The sequence below is a fragment of the Pelophylax lessonae genome (assembly GCF_965119305.1).
Source record: "Pelophylax lessonae genome assembly, chromosome: 5".
Lineage (NCBI taxonomy): Eukaryota > Metazoa > Chordata > Amphibia > Anura > Ranidae > Pelophylax > Pelophylax lessonae.
In genome coordinates this window covers 413,813,434-413,828,511 of record NC_138772.1, presented here as the reverse complement: position 1 = coordinate 413,828,511, position 15,078 = coordinate 413,813,434, and the positions used below count along the sequence as shown (strand labels likewise).

Below are 15,078 nucleotides of genomic sequence, written 5' to 3'. Positions count from 1 at the left end.
GGGCGTTGGAATAGAAATGCACGCCATACTTTTCAGATATTTGCAAAAAAATTTGAAAACCATTTATCATTTTCCTTCCACTTCACAATTACAGTATGTGCCACTTTGTGTTGGTCTATCACATAAAGTCCCAATAAATACATTTACGTTTTTGGTTGTAATATGACAAAATGTGAGAAATTTCAAGGGGTATGAATACTTTTTCAAGGCACTGTAGCATGCTGAAAACCTATGCCTAAAGCTGAACTTCACCCAAAAGCAGAAGTTCCACACTTCCTCCTTACCCTTTCACATTTGGTAGGTAACTATTTTGGGGGGGTAGGGGGAGGGGGCAGGTACCCGGTTTCGACAGGTATCCGCTCCCACGTCCGGTCGAATCATCGTGGAGATCCAACCTAAAGTAAGCCCACCCCTTCCCCCGCAGCCTTCTGGGACATGTCACAGGTCCTAGAAAGCTACTGGGCTATTCCGCACTGCTGCAAACCGTCACAGCCAGCTGCCTATAGTAATATTGCCAACACCGGGGACCGAAAACCAGTGAAGAAACCGCCTGGGCGAGGACAGCACTGGATCCTGGAACAGGTTAGTGTCTGCTGATTAAAAGCCAGCACCTACAGTTATTGTAGCTGCTGATTTTTACATTTTCCACAGGTGACTGAAAAAGTCTCTATTCAGACACAGCGGGAGTTGGGCCAGGGGAGGAGTGGCGGTGATCGAGTGAGGAAATCCGCCCACTTGTGTAAACAAAGCGGGAGTGGATCTCCTATGTGACAGAGGGGGACAGATTACAGGATTCAGCATAGCTGAACCTGCGATCTGTGTCTGTGTCACACAACCCCCTCCCCCCACACACGTTAGTAAGCATGAGGCATACATTTAACCCCTTGATCACCAATAAAGTTAACCCCTTCCCTGCCAGTGTCATTATTACAGTAACAGTGCATATTTATAGCACTGATTACTGTAGTAATGTCACTGGTACCCCCAAAAGCGTCAAAAATGTCAGTTAGGGGTCCGATCTGTCCGCCGCAATGTCGCAGTCCCGCAAAAAAAATCACAGATCGCCACCATTTCTAGTAAAAAAAAATAAACAATAAAAATGACAAATCTTTCCCGTAGTTAGTAAACGCGATAACTTTTGCGTAAACCAATCAAAATACGCTTATTGTGATTTTTTTTACCAAAAATATGTAGCAGAAAACAAATTGGCCTAAAATGTTAAAAACATTTTATTTTTAATTTTTTTTGGGAATGTTATATATCAGAATGTAAAAAATATTGTTTTTTTTTTTCAAAATTGTCGCTCTTTTTTAAAAATTACAAATCGCACAGGTGATCAAATACCACCAAAAGACAGCTCTATTTGTGGAGAAAAAAGGGACACGACCACGCAATTGTCCGTTAAAATAACACAGTGCCGAATCGCAAAATATAGCCTGGTCAGGAATGGGGTAAAATCTTCCGGTCTTAAAGCGGTTAAAAATACGCTCATTGAGAATTTTTTTGTCAAAGACATGTAGCTTAATACATTTTGGCCTAAATATATGACAAAAATTTAATATATTGGATATTTTTTAACTGTCAAAGTAGAAAATGTCAATTTTTTTGCAAAATTTTCGCTATTTTTTTATTAATATCGCAAAAAATGAAAAGCGCAGAGGTGATCGAATACCACCAAAAGAAAGCTCTGTTTGTGGGAAAAAAAGGACGTAAATTTAGTTTGAGTACGGCGTTGCTTGACAGCGCAACTGTCAGTTAAATTCGCGCAGTGCCGAATCGCAAAAAGTGGCCTGGACGTACAGCAGGAAAATCCTCCAGTGGTAAAGTGGTTAAGATATTTAGTAATATTAAACAATATTTAGAGCTCTTCACACGGCTACACGTGTTTTCTAAGGGAAAAGATCCTGCATAATGATCTGTAAAATACTTGCATTTAAACAGGTAAAGACACGTATGCGTACATAATTTTTCTTATGATAATTTATTTTCCCACTTTGTGTAGACCTAATTTACGTGCTTACAAATGCATAAACATGTGTTTATATGAGAAACCGCGTAAAGCACATGTGTTTAGAAACAGATTTTTGGATTCTGTGTCACAGATCTGAAAGCAGCTCATTTTTACGCACCTGTGTGAATGTGTCCATTGAAAACAATGCAGCTGCATTCAGATCTGTATTTAAAATCACTTGGACATGTATTTTTTTACAGTCATGTGAGTGAAGTCTTAAATGCTTCTGACTAGTTGCTTGCTGTTTTGTACGAATGTGCATCACACAAAAATATATTTGCATATTTTCTAGACCTCACGGTATAATCTGCACCCATCATATTGCTTCCCCAACTAGCACACTCACACATGCATGCACATGCTCATAAATGCACACACATCATGATAGCCCTAACACTATTTTTTTAATTGGGATTATGCCCTGATTAACACTGATGTTGTGCACGGAACCACATGTGATTCGGACAAGAATCGCACTACATTCCTGTTCAAATACATACAATTATTTGCAGTGCGATTTAAACCCATTCATTTTGTATGGCTCAAATAGTACCACACCGGCATGAAAAAGGTGCATGCGCCTCATTTTTACCACACTGGAATCAGAATGAATGGGTGATCCAAGAAGCCAATCGCACTGCATTAACCTAACATTGACACCCACAGCAGTTTGCATGAACGGAGTGGGATTGTATGAACTGGGACTACAACTAAAATGTAAAGAAAGCACTCCTACCCCTAGCAGAATGATAAAAAACCTTGTATTAACTTTTTCTATATCATACAGTGGAATGCATCTTTTTTTATTTGTACAGCTTGTAACTTCTTGCTTGTAAACGGAGGAGAAATGACAACCGCAGACATAAAGGTTTCACCCAAACTACTGCAACAGTGTAAATTAGATAAAATAAGTCTGAAATAATAATAATATTAATAATATTGCAAAACGGTGTAAGCATTGTAGCTAATTCATCATGTATCTTATTTTGCACACAAGAAAGCAGTTTCTTGATCCTTCCGCAGCAAGCCGCCATCGGAGAGTCTGCAATGTCTACTACGTAGTGAGTCTTTTGTGCAATGCACATATGGCAAACAATATACCTGGTCTTCGGCTGCTAATCCGTCTTCTTTCACCCTTTTTGAATTGACAACAAACACTCGGTGCTGGAGCCAGCTCTTCTTGTCTCCTCTTCCTGCGTTCTTCTATGTTATTGACCTTGTCTATAGAAAATTCCAGAGCTTCACTAATAAATGTAGGTCCTTTCTCTAATGGAAGGCACGGGCTGATGTTGAACGTACAGTATAAATCTTTTATCCAGGACTATGTGGAGCACTTAACCTTGATCTGTAAAAGGGACAAATACATGGAATTAAAGTGGAGTCTATCCTATTGTAATAAAAAGAAAATCTCGAAGGAACAGAAAAATAAACGGTACTTTAATAATTATTTTGTGCAGGAAAGATGTTGGCATTGGATTATGATGATTCTTTTGCCAAGTTCCAATTATCCCTCTTACCCACCTGAATGCAGGCAGCATGGAGCCAGGACAAAAATCAGTTTCTTCAAATTATAAATTGGCTCAGTGTTTGCAAACACCATAGTTGTAAAATACCTCATAAGGAAATCAGTCATTTTGGCCAAAGAGCAATAAATCTTATTTTTTTTTTCACTGTTTATGTATGAGTCTAATTGGCTAGTATGAAATATATTATTCTTAAATAAACCTCATAGTCTGGGTGAAACATAATGGATTCATCAAATAAAGATAAACAAAATTAGAAATTTAGAAGCCACAGAAATCTAAATTCCTAATTTGCATATGTAACTGAGTATTTGAAACTGATAGCCATGTCAACCCCCCTAAAACCAGGGGAGTCACCCTGTTTTTCACCCCTCTCAGCTTGCAATATGTACAGATCTCCCTTGATTCCTCCCACCAGAGACCTGACCCAACCCTCTTCCTTGTATACTGTGTATACTGTAGTTACGGGAAATGTCTTCTATTTTGCAATGTTCATATGTGTTAAAGGGAGTAAATGTGTATTTTTCTGTTTTGGTTACTGTTTCTAAAAAGTTGACAACATTTACATGTGGATATTACATAATACTACAATTTTTTTACACCCCGGGTGTATTTCTTTGCTTTTTTTTCTTTGTGTATAAACATAACACAGTCAGGGCCAGAATGGGGCAGGCAGGGGCAGCCCAGAGCACCAATCACCAAAGCACCAGTCTCCCTGCAACAAGCTGTATCAGGTGAATGGGTGACAGGTACAGGTAAATGGGTGATTTCTATAGAGACCGTATGTATGTACAGTATGTATTGTAAGTATGTATATTTATGTGGGTGTGAAAATATGTATCAGTATGTGAGTGTATGGGTGTATGATGTATGTGAATATGAGCATGTGGCAGTGAGTGTGTATGTGCCTCAGAGGAAGTATTGATGAGCAGTGAATAAAAGGACTGGAATGAATCATAGGGGGTGTTGTGTATGCTCCTGACCCCTGCACTATGTACATTACATACTCCTGACCCCAGCATCTGTTCTCATTCTGTGTTTATGGATGCTGGTTAGTACCACTTCTCTTGCACAGCTTTCTATGTCCCCTTTTCATGCCGGCGCGTCCCAGCCCTTTAAGAGATTTAGGATGCCAGGAGGCGAGGGAGGTTTAAGATCATGTGACCGCCGTGATTGGCTGTCACTGTGATCAGGTGTTCCGAAAAGACCCGATTGCAAGCAACAATCGGGAGCTTTTGGTTAGGCACCAGTAACTGTGCCAGGAGCCCGCAGGGCGTGTGCTCTTGGCTCAGCCGTAATGACCGCATTTCACGCAAATATGCGGCCTCTCGGTGCCTGGGCCTTGGCCAAGGGGTTAAGCCACGCCCCTAACCAAACTAACCACACCCAGGTATTGCATATGTCTCATCCTTATCACCCGATACACTGTTCTCCCTGGTTAAATGAGAAGAGAAGTCCCTTACTAGCTCTTCAACCAGTGGCATTCACTGAGTCAAGCACCTGGGCATACTTGGCCCCCATCCATGTACTGCCGATATACTAACTTTGGACTTTTTCCTGCTAGTGTGCCAGATACCCCCTTTTCTGTTTTTGTTCTCCCAGGTTGACATCTCTGAAATAATTTGTTTTATTGTCTCAGCTTTTCTTCAATCAAGCCCCGTTTTCCTGAAATTCGCCCTCGCAGACCACAAACACTCAATATTCCCCTCATTTGTGGTTAATCTTTAATCACACAGGTATATAAACAACCTGACAGCTTAAGTGTCAGAGGTCACCTTAAGCCTTACACCATACACTCTACAACCTGATTGTACAATCTCCTTTAGCTCTACCATCAACTATATAGTGCAAGGGTCTGCATGGTTGGATACAGAGTGATTGTACAGATAGGTTTGTCCTCCTATTATATAGTTTTGGTAAATTGAAAGTTTGTTGTACAGAATTTGTACAAACAGATTGTATCGTGTATGGCAACCTTTAGACGCCTAAAATGAACTAGTTACACTTTCGGTGCCATTATTGGTTAACAGCACCCAAACACGGAAGCAAACACACATTTTGTCGCATGCAAAAATGCACAACAAATAAAACGTGCAAACTGCAACGTTGCAAAATGCCCCATTGCTGCGTCTGCCGTGCATAGGGCAGCCTATTTAAATCATTGGGCTGCCCTATGCGTGTCGAGTGAAAACCGCACCAAAAAACGTGCTCCCACTACACTGTGTGAATAAGGACCTGAAAGTGAAATTAGTGTGTTTACACCCTCCCCCTCCCTGAGCTAGACCTTGATCAAATCAGTCATGCAGGCACAATATAGTTGGTGGTAGATCTAAAGGCAATTGTACAATTACAGCGCTGAGCATAAATGAGTGCACCCCTTTTGAAAAGTATAATTTTATTCAATATCTCAATGAACACAAGAACAATTTCCAAAATTTTGACAAAACTGAGTTTTATTGAACATTTGTTTAGCTCATTACATGATAGTAAGGTTAATAGTATAACTTAGATTACATATTCAGTTTTACTCAAATTAGTTGATGCAAAAGTGAATACACAACACAACAAAAAATACTCCATCTAGTATGTTGTATGACCTTCATGATCAGTAAGGACAGCACCAAGTCTTCTAGGCATGGAATGAATGGCGTCATATTACAACATCTATCTTTTTACATTCTTCAAGAATTACTTCTTTTAGAGTCTGGATTCTGGATGGAGAGCGATGCTCGTCTTTTCAGAATTCTTCATAAGTGTTCCCCGATTGGGTACAGATCAGGAAACATACTTGGCCACTGAATCACCCTGTTCTTTATCAGAAATGCAACAGTGGCCTTAGATGTGTGTTTTTTGATGATTGTCATGTTGGAAAAGTGCACGACGACCGAGAGCACAGAGTGATGGTAGCATCTTTTCTTTTAGTATAGAGCAGTACATTTGTGAATTCATGATACCGTCAATGAAATGCAGCTCCCCGACACCAGCAGGACTCATGCAGCTCCACAGAAGGGCACTGCCACCACCATGTTTCACTGTATGCACCATGCATTTTTGTTTGTACTCCTTACCTTTGCGACGCCATACAGTTTTGAAGCCATCAGTTCCAAAAACATTTATCTTGGCCTCATCACTCTAGAGTACAGAGTCCCAGTAGTCTTCTTCTTTTTCAGCATGGGCCCTGGCAAATTCTTGGCGGGCTTATTTATGCATTGGTTTTAGGAGAGGCTTTCTTCATGGAGGACACCCATGCATGCCATTCCTCTACAGTGTCCCTTGTATTGTGTCATAGTAAACAATTACCCCACTTTTTTAGCTAACTGCAGTGTACTTACATGACGATTTTCTTCAACCCTTCTTATCAGAAGACGCTCCTGTCGAGATGTTAACTTCTGTGGATGGCTTGGACGTCTCTATGAGATGGTTGCACCTCCATCTTTGTTACATTTTTGTATCACTTTTGCTACAGTATTTTGACTGATAAGTAAAGCTTTGCTGATCTTCTTGTATCCTTGGAAAAAGAAAGGATTTCCTTTCTCAAGCCTTGTGACATTTCTCTTCCATGTGGTGGCATTGCTGACAGCAATGGGGTTTTCTTTTTTAAGTAACGCCCTCTTATAATCAACTGTCTGCTGGGCACCTGTTTAATGAATAATTACATTCACCTGGAGTTGAATTATTGTTAATTAGGAGTTTGTTGTCTAAAATTTAGCTTTGCTCCTAGAACTTTCATTGGGGTATATTGATTTTTGCAACATGGTCTTGAATTAGTTTGTTAGAAAAAATATGTTTTGTGTGTGCAAATAAACACATCTTGGTTGCAATCAGTGGCCCTCTGTATTTTGTAGTATGGTGTCCTATAGAAAATGTTTATTTATGAAAGGAAAGTAAAGGTTTTCTGACAAATTTGTTGGGGTGTACTCATTTATGCTAAGCACTGTAGATTATACAGTGTATTCCCACTTTAAATGAAAAAGTAGGAACGTGGGTGGCAATAGAAAAGAGGTGGTATATTTATCAGGAAGGTATGGTCTACAGAATTGCACACACCCTATTCTGTGATGCAATAAGGCAATGCATGATGGGATATGAAGGTTCCTGGAAGGTCACATGTTGCCACAGGAAGTGATGGGCTTAGAAATAATTTTTCTACATCTTAGACAGAGAGGTGCAGATCCAAAGCTGCCATGGATTAGGGAAGTGAGAGAGAAGTACACTGGGATGGCTTGGACAGAAAAGACATAAGAAAAGTCTTTGATTTATTGCATGAAATTCTGCCCAAAAATGTGAACGTAGCCTTTAACACTGGTGATCCTGTTGCTGATAAGAACAGGGAAATAGAGAAATGAAATGCTCACCTACTTCCATGTGTTGCTCTTTCATCAGCTGAAAGAGGGAGATGTTGCTCCTTCGCTGGCAACTTAAATTCTGCAATACTTTATTAGCAATGAAGGGTCATCTTGCTCATCTGGCCAACAGTGGTGTCTAACATGAAAGTAGAACCAAACCCTTGTGAGGACTTGCAGGATTATTGGTGTGACTGGGCATATGATGCAATGTACTAGCTGTGCTATCGTCTGATTAGTATTTTAGCTGCCTGGCTGGTAAAAATGTAAAAATTAGACTTGTTGCCAGTGTTATTAATATGGCCTGACAAATGAGCAGCTCTAAACATTATAAACAAAAACGACATTGAATAACCATTTGCACTGAAGGATAATGGGCACCACCAGCCCTGCATTACAAATTCAGTCATAGAAAGTGGAATTGTTCCAATGTCATTCCAAAAGTAGTTCTTCCTTAAATACTGCGGTAATGTGTAGGCCTTGCTGCCCTCTTCCGATTTGGGAGATACTTAAACAAACTAGGAGCCCTTGCCGAGGGCATTTTTTTAAAATTGGAGGTCATTTAATTATACATATGAAATTATTTGTATGTTTTTATCTGGTAAAAATTAACAAATTTTCCAGTGACACATATGTTTTACAAATTGTCTTTGCAGGATGAACCAGCAGTACCTGACAAACCATTAAAACAAGAGAATGCACAGGTCACTTATTCCACGTCCGCTGTATCCAGCACGCAAGAGGTGTTATACATCAATGGGAATGGGACTTACAGTTACCATAGTTACCGGGGGCTAGGGGGTGGCCTACTAAATCTCTCAGATACTTCGAACAGTGGTGAGTTGCATTTGACTTTACCTTATAGCCTTGTGTTATTTATGCTCTAATGTTCACAATTTTAAAAAAGTAGATAAATATGTATAATGTTACTGTACTGGGATTGTGTTTTAATAATTAGACCGCTTATACAAGAATTTAATGTTCTAATTGTTTTTCTCCTTTGAAACATATGATTTTTTTATATACATTTTAAAAACAACAAAAATGAACATTTTACATGCAAATTACTTTAGAGGCCTTAAAAAACAAATCTAGTGCTCATGTAAAAAAAAACAAAAAGAGCCCTCCTCTAGCTCCATAATTAGGCTGAGCCACCCTACCATCCAAACTTGATTACTTACCTCACCCAATGCCAGAAATCTCCTGCATTGTGTACCTTCTGGTCAGTAGATATTTAGTGCTGGGCTTCCCTTGTCTGTGCAACATTCAATGGACCTGAATGGGATAGTGCCCCTGCAGTACGAGTATGTTCCACCCAAGTCTATGGGACATAAACATACTGTTTAGAATTCTCTAAACTCAGCACAGCCCCATAGTGCCAGCAGCTATGTAACAGTATTGTGATTAAGTTCCAGAACATTGGGTTCACTTCAGGTATAATGCTAAAACAGTTACATTTTAGTTCCCATTAGCTATATTGATCGGGAAATATGAATGATATTTGTACAGTTATGTAAACTAGACTTTTCATCAGTTATGTTCTTAATTATATGGCTGGTCAGACTGCAAACACAAGCTTTTACTAATTAATATAGATAAGTCCAACAAGAAAGCTGTTTATTGTGTAATAAAATATCAGTGCAATCACCAACTACTATATACGTAGAAATAATGCTAAACATAATGCCTATCATATGCCTAATACCCAAGGTTCAGATTGCTGCTTTCACTTTGATGAGTGTGCCCACAAAATCACCTCGTAAATATATACCGGTAGTTCAAAATATAAGTGCAGTGCAATAACTTACAGATTATACACACACAAACAAAACTAAACAAACTATATTAGAATTGTGATAGATACAATATAAAAGTCCCATATATAGAACTATATAGAACTCCACCACTGTGTAAAAATCAGTGACAGTTCATATAACGTTCTTCCGGTATATTACCATTGAAGTGAGAGGAAATGTATATCCATTGGGTTAGATCAAAAAATGAGAAGTTGAGTTGTAATTGGGCTGTTAACATTGACAGGGATTTTGAAGTCACCAAGAATGATAGTGGGTATTTCAGAGGATAGAAAGTAGGATAGTCAGGCAGCAAAGTCATCAAAAAAGCACGATACTGGTCCAGAGGCCGATAAATTGCTGCAATCCTCAGAAAAATGGGAGAAAACAGATGAATACAGTGCATCTCGAATGAAGAGAGGGAGGTATAGGAAGGACTTGGTAGGTGCTTTGTGGGGATAGAAGGAATCCAACTCCACCTCCTTTCTGTCCATTGGGTCTGGGAAGTGAGTCCAGTGGAGGCCGCCATAGGAGAGGGCAACAGGAGAAGCAAAGTCAAAATTTAAAAGCCAGGTTTCAGTTATGGCGAGTATGTTAAAGCTATGAGAGATAAAAAGGTCATACACAGATATGAGCTTGTTACAGATGGAGCGGGCATTCCAAAGGGAGCATAAGATTGGGGGGCTGGTTTTAGGAAGCAGGGGGACAGAAATTAAACTGAGTGAATTGCGGCTGTTGCCAGAGGATGAGGGGTGCTAGATATGTGGTTTGCAGTTAGAAAATGGAGGAACAGGATTTGGAGAAATGTTCCCTGAGGGTAGGAGAAGAAGGAGGGCGAGAAAGGTAAGATGGGAGTGGGATGTCTATGAGCATGCATGTATAACTGCCCTGGTGTTTAGGTTAGCATGTGGGTTCAGCAATTGCAGGAGGTGCCCATCACCTCCGGATAAAGTGCCTGCTCACCTCCAATATCTGACCCCACTACAGAGTCATGATAGCCCTAGTGTACTCCCACTTTAGATGATACTGCAACGCTCCTCCTGCTCTCGTCTTAGAGTGACACTACTTCACTTCTTTCCTTATTCGCGTTCATCACATATGATATGGATTAAAATTGAAAGACGATTGTGTTCTCTGCTTCCAAACATTTTTAAAGCCAAAAATGGGATTAAAAACACTCACAGGAATATATATAAAAATGTGCATAGAATCAGCTCACCACACTAATACAATTGGCTGATGTATGACTTCATGGGCTTCGGCTCCTCCCACCCATACACTACCCTCCTATTGGGCTTACCTACTAAAGAAGCCTAATAGGAGGGCGTGACGCAAATGGGTGGGAGAAGTCGAAGCCCGTGACTTCACACAAAAGCCATTTGTATCAGCGTGGTGAGCTGATTCTAGGCACAATTTTCATATATCCCTGTGAGTGTTTTTAATCACATTTTTGGCTTTAATAAATGATTGGAAGCAGAGAACAATATGGTCTTTCAATTTTATTATATGTCATACGTCATTGATGATCATGAATAAGGAAAGAAGTGAAGTAGTGTCACTCTGAGATGAGAGCAAGAGGAGCGTTGCAGTATCATCTAGACTGGGAGTACACTAAGGCTACCATGACTCTGTAGTGGGGTCAGATATTAGAGGTGAGCAGGCATTTTATCCGTAGGTGGTGAGCACTAAATACACCAGGAGAACATTATATGAATTGTCACTGATGTGTACATTGTGGTGGAGTTATATTTGGGACTTCTATATTGTATCTATCACAATTCTAATATAGTTTGTTTAGTTATGTTTGTTATGAGTGTATAATCTGTAAGTTATTGTGCTGCACTTATATTTTGCACTATAAGAAAGTAATTGATGTCACTATACATATATTCTTGTTAATTTTAAAACAAAAAACAAATCAAACAGATGAAAATACTGGTTTATTGGCTATCAAACTAATCCATTGGCTTTTAAGTGTTTTTAAAGCTTAAAAGGTTTTTTTTTTTTTTTTTTTTTTTTTACATTAATGCATTATATCCATTGGGATAAAAAAAAAACCCTTCTGTATTATAGAATCCCCAACCCCCTTATGATTACCTGAGCCCATTCTCAATCCAGTACTATGCCCGAGAACAGTGGCTCTCTCCTTCTTCACAGGGCAGTTTGATAGCAGCCCCCACTGCTCAAATTCTGTGATGAGGGTGCAGGAGGCAGGGCTGAGCCGTGCTGTCCTTGTCAAAAGATGCAGACAGGGTGACTCAGAGGTAAACCTGCATGAAAACTCCCATAAAAATTGATTTATTGGGGTTCTCACTGAAGAGGAGGAGCCAGAATCACCGGTGTGGGAACCCAAAAGTGGAAAATCATGACTACTCTGTGCAAAACCATTGCACAAAGCTGGTAAGATGGATTTGTTCTTTTGTTTTAAAAAATCAAAGCTTTACAATCACTTTAATTCTTTTTCAATTCCTGACCCAGAATAAGCATGTTTATTAGGAATTCTAACTTGACTTGGTGCGTTTTTATTATAGGTTAGAGTCTCAGAAAGGATTGAAGTCAGAAACAAATAAAATTTTTAGATCAGCAAGGCTATCTACACATTTTTCAGTACAGGTTCCCTTTAAGGGCTGCAGCAGGGCCGCTGCAAACATCCAGTGTTCTAAAGGGTTGAAAGGGAACTACGAAAGTTGTCATTTCCAATTAATCATTCTTGTTACATTAAATCAAACTAAGCATTAAACAACACATTTACTGTGTTAGGAATACAAATGTGTGGTAATGTCCCTGTAGTGGAAAACACTAGCAGCTATTGATTTTTGTGGGAAATCAACTCATTGTAAATGATTTGACCTTCGCAGCTACATAGCTAACGCTCTGTGTCACTCATCAGTGACTGCATTGAAAATGCATAGACTCCATGCACCTCCAAAGGAGGAATACTATAGCGGGCACAACAATGTAGGTATTAGAGAAGCACCCTCTGTTTTACATGCTTCTCTGTGGCCAAACATCAGAATCTTAAAATGCAAGCAGCAGAAGCATAGTTTTCTATTTGTGGGCTATATTTCAGATCCCAAGAAAATATTCACACTGCTATGCCATGGACATAAGATTCTCAAAATGTAAGATATGTATATTTCTCAGGGACTCAGACATGACTGAAGCCAAAGTATCAACATGACAGGCCAGGGAACAAACCTTCTCTAAAGGCAGCCTCTATGATTCTATGAGTCTCTTTAAGGAATAAACCCATTATAAATACAAAACATTTAACTGGGCAACAGTTCCACTTTTCCCCATGTTGTACAATTTTTGTAGCTTCTATTGTCCATGTTTTTGTTTGTTTTCCTATACATCAATGAATGCTTTTTTTATGGCTTTTTGCATAAATTGCACCAACTAAACCAGGTATGAGACTAGTAGACACTCCATTTGTAATTTTTTCACAAGGATGTACTTGTAGGCTTTAGATTTTTGTGTTGATCCAGGTAGCCTCTCTTTCCAGATGTTTATCTCTGGTCATGGCAAACCATGGGAGGAGATCCTATTTCACAAAATGCAGTCAATAACGTCATTTAGGCCAGCTCATCCCAAAATTAGCCTTGGTGAATTGCGAACATTAAAAATGTATATATATGTATATATATTTAGCAGTCTGCTGTTGACAGACACATTTTACTAAAATTTTAGCCAGTTAGTTATACCATGTGTGATCTTTGCCTTAAACATGAAAAGTCTATTCCCAAGTAGTGTTGGTGATTTATAATAAGAATGAAGAGTGCAGATCTGATATCTTATCATGATGCGACTCATAATTTAGTCTATATGTGAATTCAACAGACATCAGTGTCTCACAGAGTTCACCCTTTTATCTGGGGCTGTAGAGTATATTGATGTAATGAAGTGACAGGTGACGATTGAATAATGAGCCTTTCCCTATGCATTGCAGGTTGACTTATGTTAAAATCACATCATCCTGTTCATGCCTCTTCTGAAAATGAATCATTTGTAATTACTTTTTAACACATTTACAAAGTAAAACCTTTGTTAATGGTACCACTCAATTTGTTCTATATTGTGAGATCACAATAGACCAGCACCCTGCAAAAATGTTTTATTCTTTTAAGGCAGGGTTCCAAGAGTGCAGGAATAGGGAACACCGAGGTCAACTTAGCAGCCAACCTGGAGGAGCCAGGGAGGGCAAACTGATATATTATGCAACTGTACAACTGTCAGCCTAGTGCTTCTACGTGCGTTATCCAAAATGCTCTTTAAATCCTTTCCATCTGTGAATCTGTTTTAGTGCCATTGATACATTAACTCTATATGTGTCTCTAAGGATAGTGATAAAAACCAAGCAAAGTTTTTTTTTCAATTTTATTGATTGAGAGATAATGCAAGTAAAAGACATGAGGCTGCAACATTTCACCTATAAAGATGGCAGAGGTTTACAGTCATAAAGCAAGTGATTATGAAAAGGCCACAACAACTGGACAATAAAAACTATAAAGTGACATGGCTACACGGAGAGAAAGTCATAAGAAAACAAGCATTCTGTTAAGGAGGTGGTCAGTTAACCTTTCAAGCAGCTAACCCTGCAAATAAACTGATGGCCATTTAGAGGGTGGCAGCCAGTTGCTCACCCAGTTTCTCAGGAGGACAAGGAGGCCTCAATTAAATTAGTGGTCAAAGCATCTATAGGGGGTTTGTGGTCAGGTATTCTAGTACCATTGAATGTGGTGCAAACACTTTGCTATTGACTGTTGACTATCTACTGACAATGCGTGTATAATCAGTTAGAACCCAACATACCCTATATATGCAGGGAGGGGTGCCATCCAAATTAAAGGGGAGGATTGTTCAAATACCGTGTGTATATTAGGCATCATGAGCTAAGGTTACTGCATTACAGTGTAGAGCACATGCTATTTATATTATATTGATTTTTCTACTATTTTAAAATGTAAACACGGTTATCTTAGTATTAAACTCCAGCCATTTTTTTTTTTTTTTTTTTTAGCAGATTGAGGCAGAATTTTAATCAGGTTTTATTACTCCTTTTTCATTCCTTTTTCCTCTTTCACTAGCCCCTTTGGGGATATTTGCTCTCTTTTCTTGTCCCTGTGACCACAAAAAGCACAGGTAGTAATACAATTATCCTAACCCTTCTTCACTTTACCAAAAATGTTTAAATTTTGCATGTTCCCGTTCCCATTGCTCCCATGTAATAGATTTCCAAATTATGTCTATGGCAACAAAAATCTGATCTGCATTTTTTTTTGTGGTTACGAAGTCACAAAAAGCTAGAAAATCAGCATTACAGACAGGCAACATTTTCAAAATGTTAGCAATGGCTGCACACAGATTTCCCTCATAGTGGGATGCAAATGAATCCAAGCTGCATATGA

General features: G+C 39.1%; 1 protein-coding gene across 2 annotated transcripts in view; it reads left to right on the top strand.

Annotated features, from left to right (window-relative positions):
* The window catches only part of NOL4 (nucleolar protein 4), a 429,523-nt gene that overhangs the window by 411,639 nt on the left and 2,806 nt on the right, over positions 1-15,078 (top strand). For both annotated transcript variants that reach the window (XM_082258685.1, XM_082258684.1), the window contains one exon: positions 8,534-8,714. In XM_082258685.1, coding sequence (XP_082114811.1) covers positions 8,534-8,714 — 181 coding nt within the window. The remainder of the gene's footprint in view (positions 1-8,533; positions 8,715-15,078) is intronic.